General features: G+C 41.0%; 1 protein-coding gene across 1 annotated transcript in view; it reads left to right on the plus strand.

Moving 5' to 3' along the window:
• Positions 1-6,465, plus strand: part of AZIN2 (antizyme inhibitor 2) — a 33,611-nt gene extending 27,146 nt beyond the window's left edge. Inside the window, exons 10-11 of the mRNA XM_074217752.1 lie at positions 610-824; positions 6,062-6,465. Coding sequence (XP_074073853.1) covers positions 610-824; positions 6,062-6,194 — 348 coding nt within the window. The 3' untranslated portion in view covers positions 6,195-6,465. The remainder of the gene's footprint in view (positions 1-609; positions 825-6,061) is intronic.
• The last annotated feature ends 5,320 nt before the right edge of the window (positions 6,466-11,785 follow it).

An 11,785-nucleotide genomic window follows, 5' to 3' on the forward strand; every position in this document is an offset into this window, starting at 1 on the left:
ATCTCCTCAATGCAAATGTAAGCTTGTTGAGGTCAACCAGACTATCTCGTCTGATTTTCTATTTGTATTTTTACCGCCTCCCACCTTTTGTTGTTCACCTGTGTCTGATTTCTCATGATCTCATTATTGGTTTTCTTTGCAAAGATACTGGAGTGTTTTGCTATTTCCTTCTCCAGTTCATTTTATAGATGAGGAAACTGAGGCACACAGAGTTAAGTGACTTGCCCTGGGTTACACAGATAATAAAGGTCTGAGGTTGGATTTGAACTCACAAAGATAAGTTTTTTTTCTGACCCCAGACTTGAAGCCACTGTGCCACCTAGCAACCCTTTCCAGTCCTTGCTATTTTGCTTATACATAGTGAACTCCTGATGAATGCTTCCCTACTAGTTTCTTCACCTGTAAAATGAGGAACTCTCTGAAGTCCCTCCTAGCTTTAGATCTGTGATTCTGACTCCCATTTCACAGATCTTGCTAGTCCACTCTCCCCTCCCTTAAGTCTTCTGGCTTCAATGGGGATGACTGGATCGTCTCCATTATCTGCCAGATCCCTTGTTTGACCTATGTTCCCTTTAGTGACTGCTGCCTTTTTCCCCACCTCATCTGTAGAAACCATCTCCTGATCAGCGGGTGTATAGCAGCAGCCTCTGGGGCCCAACCTGTGATGACTTGGACCATGTGGCTGAGGGCCTCTGGCTGCCAGAGTTGCAGCCAGGCGACTGGCTCATCTTTGAGAACATGGGAGCCTACACCGTGGGCACATCAGCCTCCTGCAGTGGACACCAAACCTTCCAGACTACTTACGCCATGTCTAGAGTCACCTGGTAAGGGGATTGGGGGCAAAGAGAGGCAGCTGGGGCAAATTACCTGCCATGAATAGGGACCAATCATCCTGGCTCTGTCAGTAACTAATTCAGTGGATTGTCCTTGGACAAGTGATTGAACACAACCAAAGAATCCAATATTCAGCCCTGTATCAGGATGCTCCTCTATAACAACTTTGACAATGAAGATCTCCAGGGAGGGGGAGTCCATTCAGGATTTGGACAGCTCTGTGGGGAAGATATCCTTTTCCCCCCATGACAGCCCTCTGAATATTTGTTCCTGCAAAGTTTGTTGCAGTCCTGTGCTTCTCCCAATTGTCATAGGCTTCCTAAAACTATTCTCAGAGACCACTCCAAATATGGTCTGACCAGGGCAGAGTATAGCAGAATAATCATATTGCTCTTTTGGGATGCTGTGACTCTCTTAATACACCCTCCTGGGGCAACTAGATTGTACAGTAGATAAAACGCCAGGCCTGGGGTCAGGAAGACCCATCTTCCTGAGTTCAAATTCTACCTCAGACATTGGACAGTGTGACTCTGGGCAAGTCATTTAAATCTGTTTGCCTCAGTTTCCTCATCTATAAAATGAGCTGGAAAAGGAAACAGCAAACTGTTCCAGTATCTTTGCCAAGAAAACCCAAATGAGGTCTCAAAGTGTCAGAAATGACTGAAAAAAACTACAGAATAACAATAATTGTATTAAGAGAAAGTTTTATCTGCTCTATGACCCTGTTGACTTTATTAAGTTTGTAAGTTCATGAGACCTCTGTATCTTTTTTATATATACTATTGTCTAGCTGCACCCTACACTTGTAATCTATGCAGTTAACTAAAAAAAAAATAATGCATCTAGGTAGTTCAGTGGATAGAGCACTGACCCTGGAGCTAGGAGGACTTCAGTCCTGATTACTCCCCCCCCCAAAATATGTTCTAACCCATCAGAACATTTTGGGATTCTGACTGCTGCCTGCCCAATAGTGATGAGGCTCACACCAGGACAGATGGACGTTGATTAGTCTTACCTCTCCTTTATTAGATTTGCATCAAGGTGATCCCTATAGAATCAAATCCTCCAACCTTCTCTTTTATGGAAAGAGGGCAGAGGGTGAGGAGGCTATAATCTCTCCTGGATTCTTTTCACTTAGACTGACTGGAGAACTCAATTCCAATTAAAACATTTATAAAAGACCAGTTGTAACGTTAAACATTGTGCCAGACACTGGGGAATACAAAGAGAAACCAAAGAAACAATTATTGCCCTCAAGGAAGTAACAAATTCCTGGGTTCAGGGCAAAAACAAGGACAGTGATCAGTCAACACAAAATATGTAAAAATGCATGTATTTTTGATCGTAGTGGGGAGGTAGAAGGATTCTCAACTGGGGGACTAGGAAAAGCCTCATGCAGAAGGTGACTTTTGAACTAAACATTAAAGGGAGCTGGGGAGTTTGAAGAGGCAGTGCTGAAGAGGAAATAGGAGCCAGGCCTTGGAGCAAGCTTATACAAAAGCCTGGAGGTCAGGAGATAGAATAGGTTGGCTGGAACAGAGTAGTTTCCGCCTTCTGGGGACCCTTTCATAATAACCATTTCTGTGTTCAGTAATAGGAGAATTTGGGGAAATTTAAGCATACTCAATCATTAAGACAGATTTAATGCTAGAAAACTTTAAGACTATGGCAAGTGCCCCCAAAAGGAACTGGTGCAGTATGGTCCCTTGGACGTCAGGTGCATTTCTGTCAGTGAAAACACCCTGGGAGATCTTTACCTGATTCTCCTTCCCACCCTCCTTCAGCCCCTTTAATCCAATTCTTTTCTTTTTCTGACCTCCTTGACACCTACTCTGAAGCTTTTGGCATTGATGACTTCTCTCTTCCTGGATATTTTTTCTTATGCTTCTCTTGCTTTTTTTTTTTTCACTTTTTAAATCCACTTTTATTTCTCTTCCTCCTCACACAAAGAGCTTAAGGTGTCTCCACACACCACAATTCTTGCAGAGTTATAAATCACTTTTGGTTGGTCAGGTACCTTTTTATCATTTGATCCCTAAAGGTGTGTTGGCATTGAGATAATAACAGTTAAACCAGTGTTAAATCAATAAAATATTTACATAGCATGGCACATTAAGCTTTATAGACACTTGGAAATAAAACCACATTAGAACAGAACAAGACCACCATTATTCCATGTTTTCAATCTGCTATTTACAGGTCCCTAATAAAACATGTCTATGTCTTCACACTGGTCCAATTTATGCTTCTCTTTTAACCAATTGTTTACTTCTTCAGTCTCTTTCATCATTCTTTGCTTCATCTTTCAAAGCATCATCTTTGCTATTTTTCAAGACCATCTCAGACTCTCTTAGTAATCTCATTGGCTGCTTCCTGGGGATCAATTAGGATCTCTAATGATTCCCAAATTTATATATCCAGCCTTAGTTTCTCTCTTGAAACCTAGGCTCATACCTTTATTTGGAAAGCAGTTCAAAGGTAATGAGTCCAAAAATGGGACTGGACCTCTTTAGCCCCAGACTGGTTTTCCCATCAAACGTTTTTTTTTTCTGCATAAAGTCATCATTATCCTTCAAGTTGTCTAGGATTTTATAACCTCAGGTCATACTTGGCTTTTTTCTCTCCCTCATTTCTCCCACTTAGCCATCAGTGGGGATTCTAACTTCCCACCTCTTATATTCACATTTTTAAATTAAAAATATCTTATTCACATTTGGAATAATCCCTAGAATAGCAATCCAAAATTATAGAATACCTAGATTTACTGATTATTACATATTTTATAAGGAAACTATATTTTTCCCTGATAGAAACTGGGCAATAGATCACTGCAGCTTGCAAAGAATTTAGAACCTGTTGAATACCTAGCAACACATGATTAGTTTTTCAGAACTATATGCCAGTAGCTCTCTAACATTCACAAATCTAATAAATATTTTTCAAAGGATGAGGAGAATGAGATAATAAAATGGCCAGAATTATTAATTATAGCTGAAATTTATTTATTACTTTTAAGATTTCCAAATATTATTCACTTTTCCTCAAAAAAATCCTGTAAGGCAGATTTTCCATCCCTTTCCACTTATGTGGCTACCACTCTAGTTTAGATCCTTATCACCTCTCCCCTTGGGCTATTGTGATAGTTTCCTAATTGGTCTCCTTTCCATTATCCATCCTTCTTACTATCCCCCACAACTTGAGGTAGTAGTTATGCAGTGGATCTGTAGTAAGGAAGTCCTGAATTCAAATTTCATCTCAGACACTTAGTAGCTATGTCAAGTTGCCACTTTAACCTCTGTTTCTTCTATCACTTAACTGTTTCCTCAACTGTAAGATGGGGATAAGGACAGCTAGATGTTGCAGTGGGTAGAGCACTGGCCCTGAAGTCAGGAAGGCCTGAGTTCAAATCTGATCTCAGATGCTTGGCAGCTGTGTGACCTTGGATAAGTCACTTAACCCTGATTGTCTCACATCCAGGGCCATATCCTGATTCATGTTAGGCCTCTGGACCCAGATGCCTCCGGAGGAGAAAGTGAGACTGGTGACTTAGCACAGCTTCTCTCACTCAAATCCATTTCGTGTACTTGTCATGGCATCACCTCCCTGATTTCATGGGCTTCTTCTAGAGTGAAGGGCAAGCATCATCAGAATAGGGTATTGCATGCTTGTTGAGAGGAACAAATGAGATAATGCCCAACTCATAGTAGATACTTAATGATTTCTTGCTTTTTTCTTGCTTTCATCCAGTTGCCAAAATAGTCTTCCTAAGGAGCAAGTATGACAATGTCAATTTCTTTCTCACAAACCTTCAGTGACTCCCTATTATAAACTCTTACTTCCACTATGGGTTTCCTATCCATTCCTTTATCCATCCCTTCATCTCCGTTCACATAAGCAATATCCTAATTCAGTTCTCATTCCCTCATCTGTAGGTGTCATAACCTCCTAGGTGGTTTCCCTGTCTTTCTTTTCTCTCTTCTCCAATCCACATCCCACACAGCTGTCAAAATACTTTTCCTTTGCCATGTGTCTGTTATGCTGCTCCCTTGCTCTAAACCCTATCACTCCCTATTGCCCTGAGGGAAAACTACAAATTTCTCAGACTGCTGCTTAAGGTTCTCCACAGTCTGGGTTCAACTTTCTTCCTTAGCTATTTATAGTATTATTCCCCTTTTTGAACTTTTATCTTCCCATCCTCTTGGATTATTTATCTATTATCTGGAGTGAATTTCAGTTTTCTGTTCTGCATTTTCTCACCAGCTCTCCCATTTCTGGAATATACTCCCACATCTTCACTGCCTGTTAGGCTTTAAGGCAGGGGTGTCAAACTCTGAGTTGATAAGATTAAAAAGCAATTGAGAAATAGTTAAATACACAACAGAACAGAGATACTGTTAATATATAGTTTACTAAGCCAATATATACTCCATGGTAACTTTATGAACAGTTTATAATGCTTTCTTGTTTCTCAAATTACTTATCTGTGAACATACTCTGCTTAGGATTGTAGGATTCCAGATCCCAGAGCTGCAAGTGTCCTTAGAGTCTATCTGTCCCAATCCCCTCTATCTAGACTTGAGGACCTGGGGCTCAGACAAGGGAGGAAGTGACTTGTCCAAGGTCACACAGGCATCAAAGCCAGCACAATAGAAGGTACTCAAGAGCAAGACTATGGGTAAAAAGTTCCCAGCCTGGTATTGAGCACAAGCTAAAGAATGTGACTGTCAGTCGATGAACATTTATTTATATTAAGTTCTTAGTGTTTGTCTGATACTGTTAAACTCTGGATAATAATCAATGGGATGTGGTAGGGTGGAAAGGTCGGAGGAATTGACTTTGAATCCGGGCTCTGCTTACATGCTACCAGTATGACCTTGGATAAGTCACTTTCCCCGGGATTCCATTACCTCAATGATGGAGTTAGAATAGATGGACTCTTATGACCCTTTCTAGCTCTAAATCAGTGATGCTCAAATGATGTCTACAGTCCCTTCCTACTATTAATGACTTAGGCAGATAGGTATCCCAGTGGAGAGAGTGCTGGCAGTTTAGAGAGTGAAGACCAGAGTTCGAATCACCTTTCTCAGACTGTTTTCTCCTCTGTCAGACCCGGATAATTAGAGTACTTAACTCCCAAACTTGTGTGGGTATCCATTGGTGTTAATATTGGTAAAATGTTATAGAAATGCTAGTTTTTGTTGTTATTATTGGACCTCTCTCCCCACAGGGAAGCAGTGCGAGGCAGGCTTTTGCCTCCAGAAGGGGATGCAGAGGACATGTGTAAACCCCTGTCCTGTGGCTGGGAGATCGCAGACACTCTGTGTGTGGGCCCCGTCTTTGCTCCCACCAGCATCATCTGAGCCTCCTCTCAGTCTTTCCTCTATCTCTTCTTGGCCCTGCTCCCCTACCTGAGAACGGGTCGGTGTGGGGGGGGGTGGCGGGCTGAGGCAGATGGATGCCTTCTGGGGAGGTGGGGGGAGGAAGTGGGGAACCTCTTTGAGGAGGCAAGGACTCTTGTGACCTCTGGGCCCTGTCCCCCAAACCCCGCCTCTAGTGTTTCTGCCCTGTAAGTAGGCCCAGTCTTACAATCGCTGTAGTTAAAGTATGCAACATAAATCCTGTCCCTTCCAATGGTGTCTGTGTCCTCTCCAGCGCCAGTCAGGTCTGTCTGTCCTACTGTCTGCCTGCCTGTCTATTAGTCTGTCTGCCTGCCTGCCTGCCTGTCTTCCTGTTTATCTGTCTCTCTGCCTGCTTGTCTGTCTGTCTGTCTATCTGTCTGCCTTCCTGTTTGCTTATCTTCCTGCCTGCCTGACTTTCTATCTATCTACCTGCCTGCCTGCCTGCCTGTCTGTGCCGTCATTCCTGTCTGTTTGCCTATCTTCCTACTTGACTGCCTGCCTGCCTTCCTGTCTGTCTGCCTGTCTGTCTTCTTGCCTGCTTTCCTATCTGTCTGCCTATCTGCTTGTCTTGCCTGCCTGCCTGCCTGCCTGCCTGTCTTCCTGTCTGTCTGTCTGCCTATCTGTCCTGTCCTTCCTCTCCACCTGGCTTTTCCTGCTGGCTCCCACTAGCCCTTTTCTTTGTAAATACGCACTAATAAATATTGAGGTTTTACTATCTTGAGCAGAGTTGTGTCTGCCACTGTCTGGGGCGGGGGTGGATGAACTTAGACCCTTTATGATCTCAGGTCAAAATATGGCAGAGCTCTCTCTCCTGTCTACCTTGTATTCATCCTTGTCCAAAGTTGTGAAACAAGCCTGGCCTACTTGATTGGACACTGCTCAGGTGGGATAGTGCAAAGATTTGACATAAGAGGGACCTGCTGCATGTGTGACATGGGGCAAATTATGTTCCTTCTTTGATCCCCTTGTTTCCTCATCTGTAAAATATACTTATATTTCCTACATCCTTTCCTTTCCATGATTCTGCAAGGTACACAGATTTTTTTTTTAAAAAAATAATTTCTCACGATTAAAGAATTATATGCAATTATGCCTTTGTAAATGACTTCAATTGCCGTGGAACAGAGATAGGGAGGAGTTTTCCCTCTGACATGGAATCTGAGTGGACAAATCCACATACTGGATCTTTAGCCTAGCTCACAAAAAGGACAGAGCTAAGAGAAGAAAGACAGCCAGTTCTTTGAGAGTCTCTGTGGTTGTCCAAAATTCTTTCTGATGTCAAATGACATATCTTAATTGGGAAGGAGGATGTACCCTGGGTTGTCAGCATCAAGTTTTTACTGAGTATGATTAAACAGGGATGGCTAGATGGGTGCAGTGGATAGTGCTGAACCTCAACTGAGTGCAAATCTCACCTCAGACACTTACAAGCTGTGTGACCCTGGGTAAGTCACTTATTCCTGGTTGACTCAGTTTTCTTATCTATAAAATGAGCTGGAGAAGGAAATGACAAATTGTTCCAGTATTTCAGCCTAGAAAACCCCAAATGGGTTCATGAAGAGTTGGATACAACTGAAAATGACTGAACAACATGGACAGGCCAATGTCCATAGCACTACCTGGTGGTTACTCATGCAAGGCAGGCTTTCTCGCTTACTCTCCTGCTGTCATACAGACATTGGACTGTGCCAACTTTGGTAGGGAGACTTTTATTTCCTGACTCCTCAGGAACTATGACTTTCAGAACTTCCAGAAACATTTTCAATGTTTTTTTCTGAATAGAGGAGGCATGCACACTCCCCATCTTTGTCCCTTCTCAACTTCCAATCCTTTATGGTACCATCCTATAGTGTGGATTCCTCTTTGGAAAGGAAACCCACTTTGGGTTAGTAGATATGAATATACCAGGAGATAAAAGATTCAAAGTCCCAGATACCACCCTGTAACCTTGTTGTGGAAGTAGGTAGCTCTCTGTATCAACTATTGAGTTTTTCAAAAAAATAAATCACAATTAGTGCAAGATAGAAAGATGTGATTATATGACATTTTGTGCTGAGAAGATGCAAAGTGTCTTTGTGAGATTTAATCCAAGTCAAAGCATGGTACAGCAGCCAAAAAAAGGAAACAGATACAGTGCTATGTTTAACAAATAATTCATTTGATCCTCAAAGCTAATGGAATATTCTACATTAATAGATAAATAATGCACTTAGCATTCTTTATCTCTCCAAGGGAACCTTGGGTAGATTTTTAGGGAGTCTATGAAACTTTATTTTCACTAACCATTTCCTTGTAATCCTGCCATTAGATTTTATGCATTTAAAAGCACTTTTCTGAGAATGGAGTCAATAGACTCCACCAGATAGAGGTCCATTACACAAAGATGATTATGAACCCTTCAGGGAGATGATGGTTTCACTGGCCTCTGCCCTGGTTAGACCACATCTGGGATAGTGTGTCCAGGTCTAGAATGCCCCATAACAGGAAGAAAAACAAGAAAAAAGATGTGGTGCATCCTATGGAAGGCAATTAGGGTGAAGAAGAGACCTAGAGACTGTCCCTTGGGGTGACTGAAGGAAATTGGGGTAGTTTCAGAAGAGGGGCAGCTAGGTATCACAGTGGGCCTGGACTCAGGAAGACTCATCTTTGTGACTGTAAATCTGGCCTTGATCACTTACTGGCTTTTTTGACCCTGGATAAGTCATTTAACTTTGCTTCAGTTTTCACTTCTGTAAAATGAACTGAAGGAGGAAATGGCAGACTACTCCAACATCTCTGTCATGAAAACCCCAAATGGGGTCACATAGAATCGGGCATGACTAAAACCAGCTTGACAAGAAGATTGAGAAGAAGAGACTGGGGGTGGGGAACATGAACTCCATTTTCCAGTATTTCTGGGGCTTTTACTTGGAAGTGCCCCCAAGGGCAGAACTAGGAACAATAGGTGGGAGCTTCAAAATATGGATTTATTTAGGCTTCATGTCCAGAAAGCTTTCTAACAATGAGAGCATTCTAATAAAGTGGAACAGGTTGGTCTTTAAGCAAGGACTAGATGCTCATTTGTCAGCAATAATATCTTGTCTGATTTGTATTAGACTAGATGACCCCTGAGATCCTTTTTTGACTTTGAGATTCTGATTCAAGCTTAACTTAAGATTCTGATTTGAGGTGTTGTTTACATCTTGGATCTATGACTATTTTCCAGTGGCTCTCATCTAGACCCTAGGTGACTCGTTTTGACCTAAGACCAAACAAACCTAGTTCAGCCTCAGCTCAGTTCATCCTTGTTCAAAGTGCCTTATCTAGCTCAATGCCTTAAAATCTATCAGAATCTCAAGTCTATGTGCAATCCAATTTTAAACCCACATAGATGGTCTTACATTTTTAATTTTGAGTTATGTATTTCCCTCCCTTTGGTGCCCCTCTCCCCATTTTGAGAGCAAACAACCTGGTATTGATTAAACAGCAAAACATTTCTATTATTAGTCTTGTGCAAGAAAATACAAAATAAAAAATAAAATAAAAGTAAAATATTCTTCACTCTGTATTCAGACTTCTTTCATCATGGGTCCTTTGGAATTGTCTTGATTATCTTAAGAGTAGTTAAATATTTCACAGTGGATCAGCCTTACCATATTACTAATATCATGTACAATCTTCTCCTGGTTCTGCTCATTCCACTTGATAAGAGTTCATATAAGTCTTTCCAGATTTTTCTGAAACCATCCTGCTCATCATTTCTTAGAGTTCAAGCCACATATCACAATTTGATTAGCCATTCCCCAGTTGATGGGCATCCCCTTGATTTCCAATTCCTTGTTGCCACAAAAGAACTGCTATAAAGTATCAAGAAGAGGTCTTTTTCTTTGATGTCTTTGGGATACAGACTGAGTAGTGGTATTACTGGGCCAGAGTTCCAAATTGTTCTCCAGAATGGTTTGATTAGTTCAAAACACCAACAGTGAAATTAGTGTCTCAATTTTTCCACATTCCCTTCCATAGTTGCCATGTTCTTTTGGGGGCATGCTATCCAATCTGATAGGTGTCAGGTTGTATCTCAGAGTTATTTTTTCATTTTTGGAAATCAGTGATTTAGAATATTTTTTTCATTTCATTGATTCCTTCTTTTAAAAATTTCCTGTTGGGGGTCTAGGTGGTGCAGTGGATCTAGCACCAGCCCTGGAGGCAGGAGTACCTGAGTTCAAATCTGACCTCAGACACTTAATAATTACCTAGCTGTGTGGCCTTGGGCAAGCCACTTAATCCCATTGCTGTGCAACCCCCCCCCCCAATTTCCTGTTTAACCATTATCAACTGGGGGATGGCTCTTAATTTTCTCTAAATATTTGAGAAATGAAAAAAAAATTGAGAAATTTTACCAGAGAAGCTTGCTGCAAATTTCTACCCCCCATTTCCTGTTCTAATTTTACTTTTGACTGCATTAGTTTTGTTTGTGTAAATCCTTAATTTCATGTAATCAAAATTATACTTCTCTATGCCTATGTTTCTGTGAAACTGCTTTCCATTTTTTTCATCAATTTTTGTCAAATGATAGCTTCTTATTCCCAAAGTTTAGATCTTTGGGTTCAACAAATACTAGAAATTATAGTCATCTATACTATGTATTGTGTCCCTGATTTATACCACTGATTCACCATTCTATTTTTCAACCAGTACCAGATTGATACTGCTAGGATCTGGAACTGCTAGGCCACTTTTGTATTTTTAAAAATTTTGTTCCCTTCTGAACTTTCTTCTGTCTTTAAAAAAATACCCTAATGACCCTTTCCTTTATTTCCCTTTTTTGCTAACACTATTTTTACCTCCTCTACCCCCAAAACCTGCTCCCAATAAAAAAAGAAACAGCTCCCATAAATGTAGTTAAGTAAAATATACCCACACATTTGCCATGTCCCAAAATGTGTATCTTGAACCCATCCTTCCTCATTCAAGAGATGGGTAACATGCTTCATTGTCAGTCCTTGGGAATTTGGGGAGGATATTGCATTGATCTGAGTTCTTAAGCCTTTTAAAGGTTTTTTTCCCTTTATAATATTGCTGCTACTGCATCAATTGTTCTTCTAACTTTGCTTACTTCACTCTAGATCATGTCATGAATTAAATCTCTGTAAAAAAAAGAAATTGTCACAAAATTCTAAGCATGATCAGTTTAATAGCAAGGCTAGCAATTGCCAATAAATGAGATCCAAGACTCCTCAATAGTCAGGTATCCCCCTGACAGGCAGAATAATCCCTTTATGCAATTGTATAGAAGCACAAAATGGGATGCAAACTAAATTAAGACTGTGGTTGATCTAACATGATGATGGAAGGTGGGCTTACATTTGACTTGGCTTTTCCCCCAAGATAATGGGGGAAAAACAGTTGACTCATATCCTCTGGAAAATCTAATGGTGTTCAAACATCCTATGACTAGGTTGGTTCACATCCCCACTCTGGTCAGCAAAAGCTCACAAATTCAAGTATTTGTGATCAGACTGTAGACTATAGGAATGTCTTACAAACTCTTACCACTGAGACATATATAATCA

This window comes from Macrotis lagotis, chromosome 1 (genome assembly GCF_037893015.1).
Source record: "Macrotis lagotis isolate mMagLag1 chromosome 1, bilby.v1.9.chrom.fasta, whole genome shotgun sequence".
In the NCBI taxonomy this organism is placed as follows: Eukaryota; Metazoa; Chordata; class Mammalia; order Peramelemorphia; family Peramelidae; genus Macrotis; species Macrotis lagotis.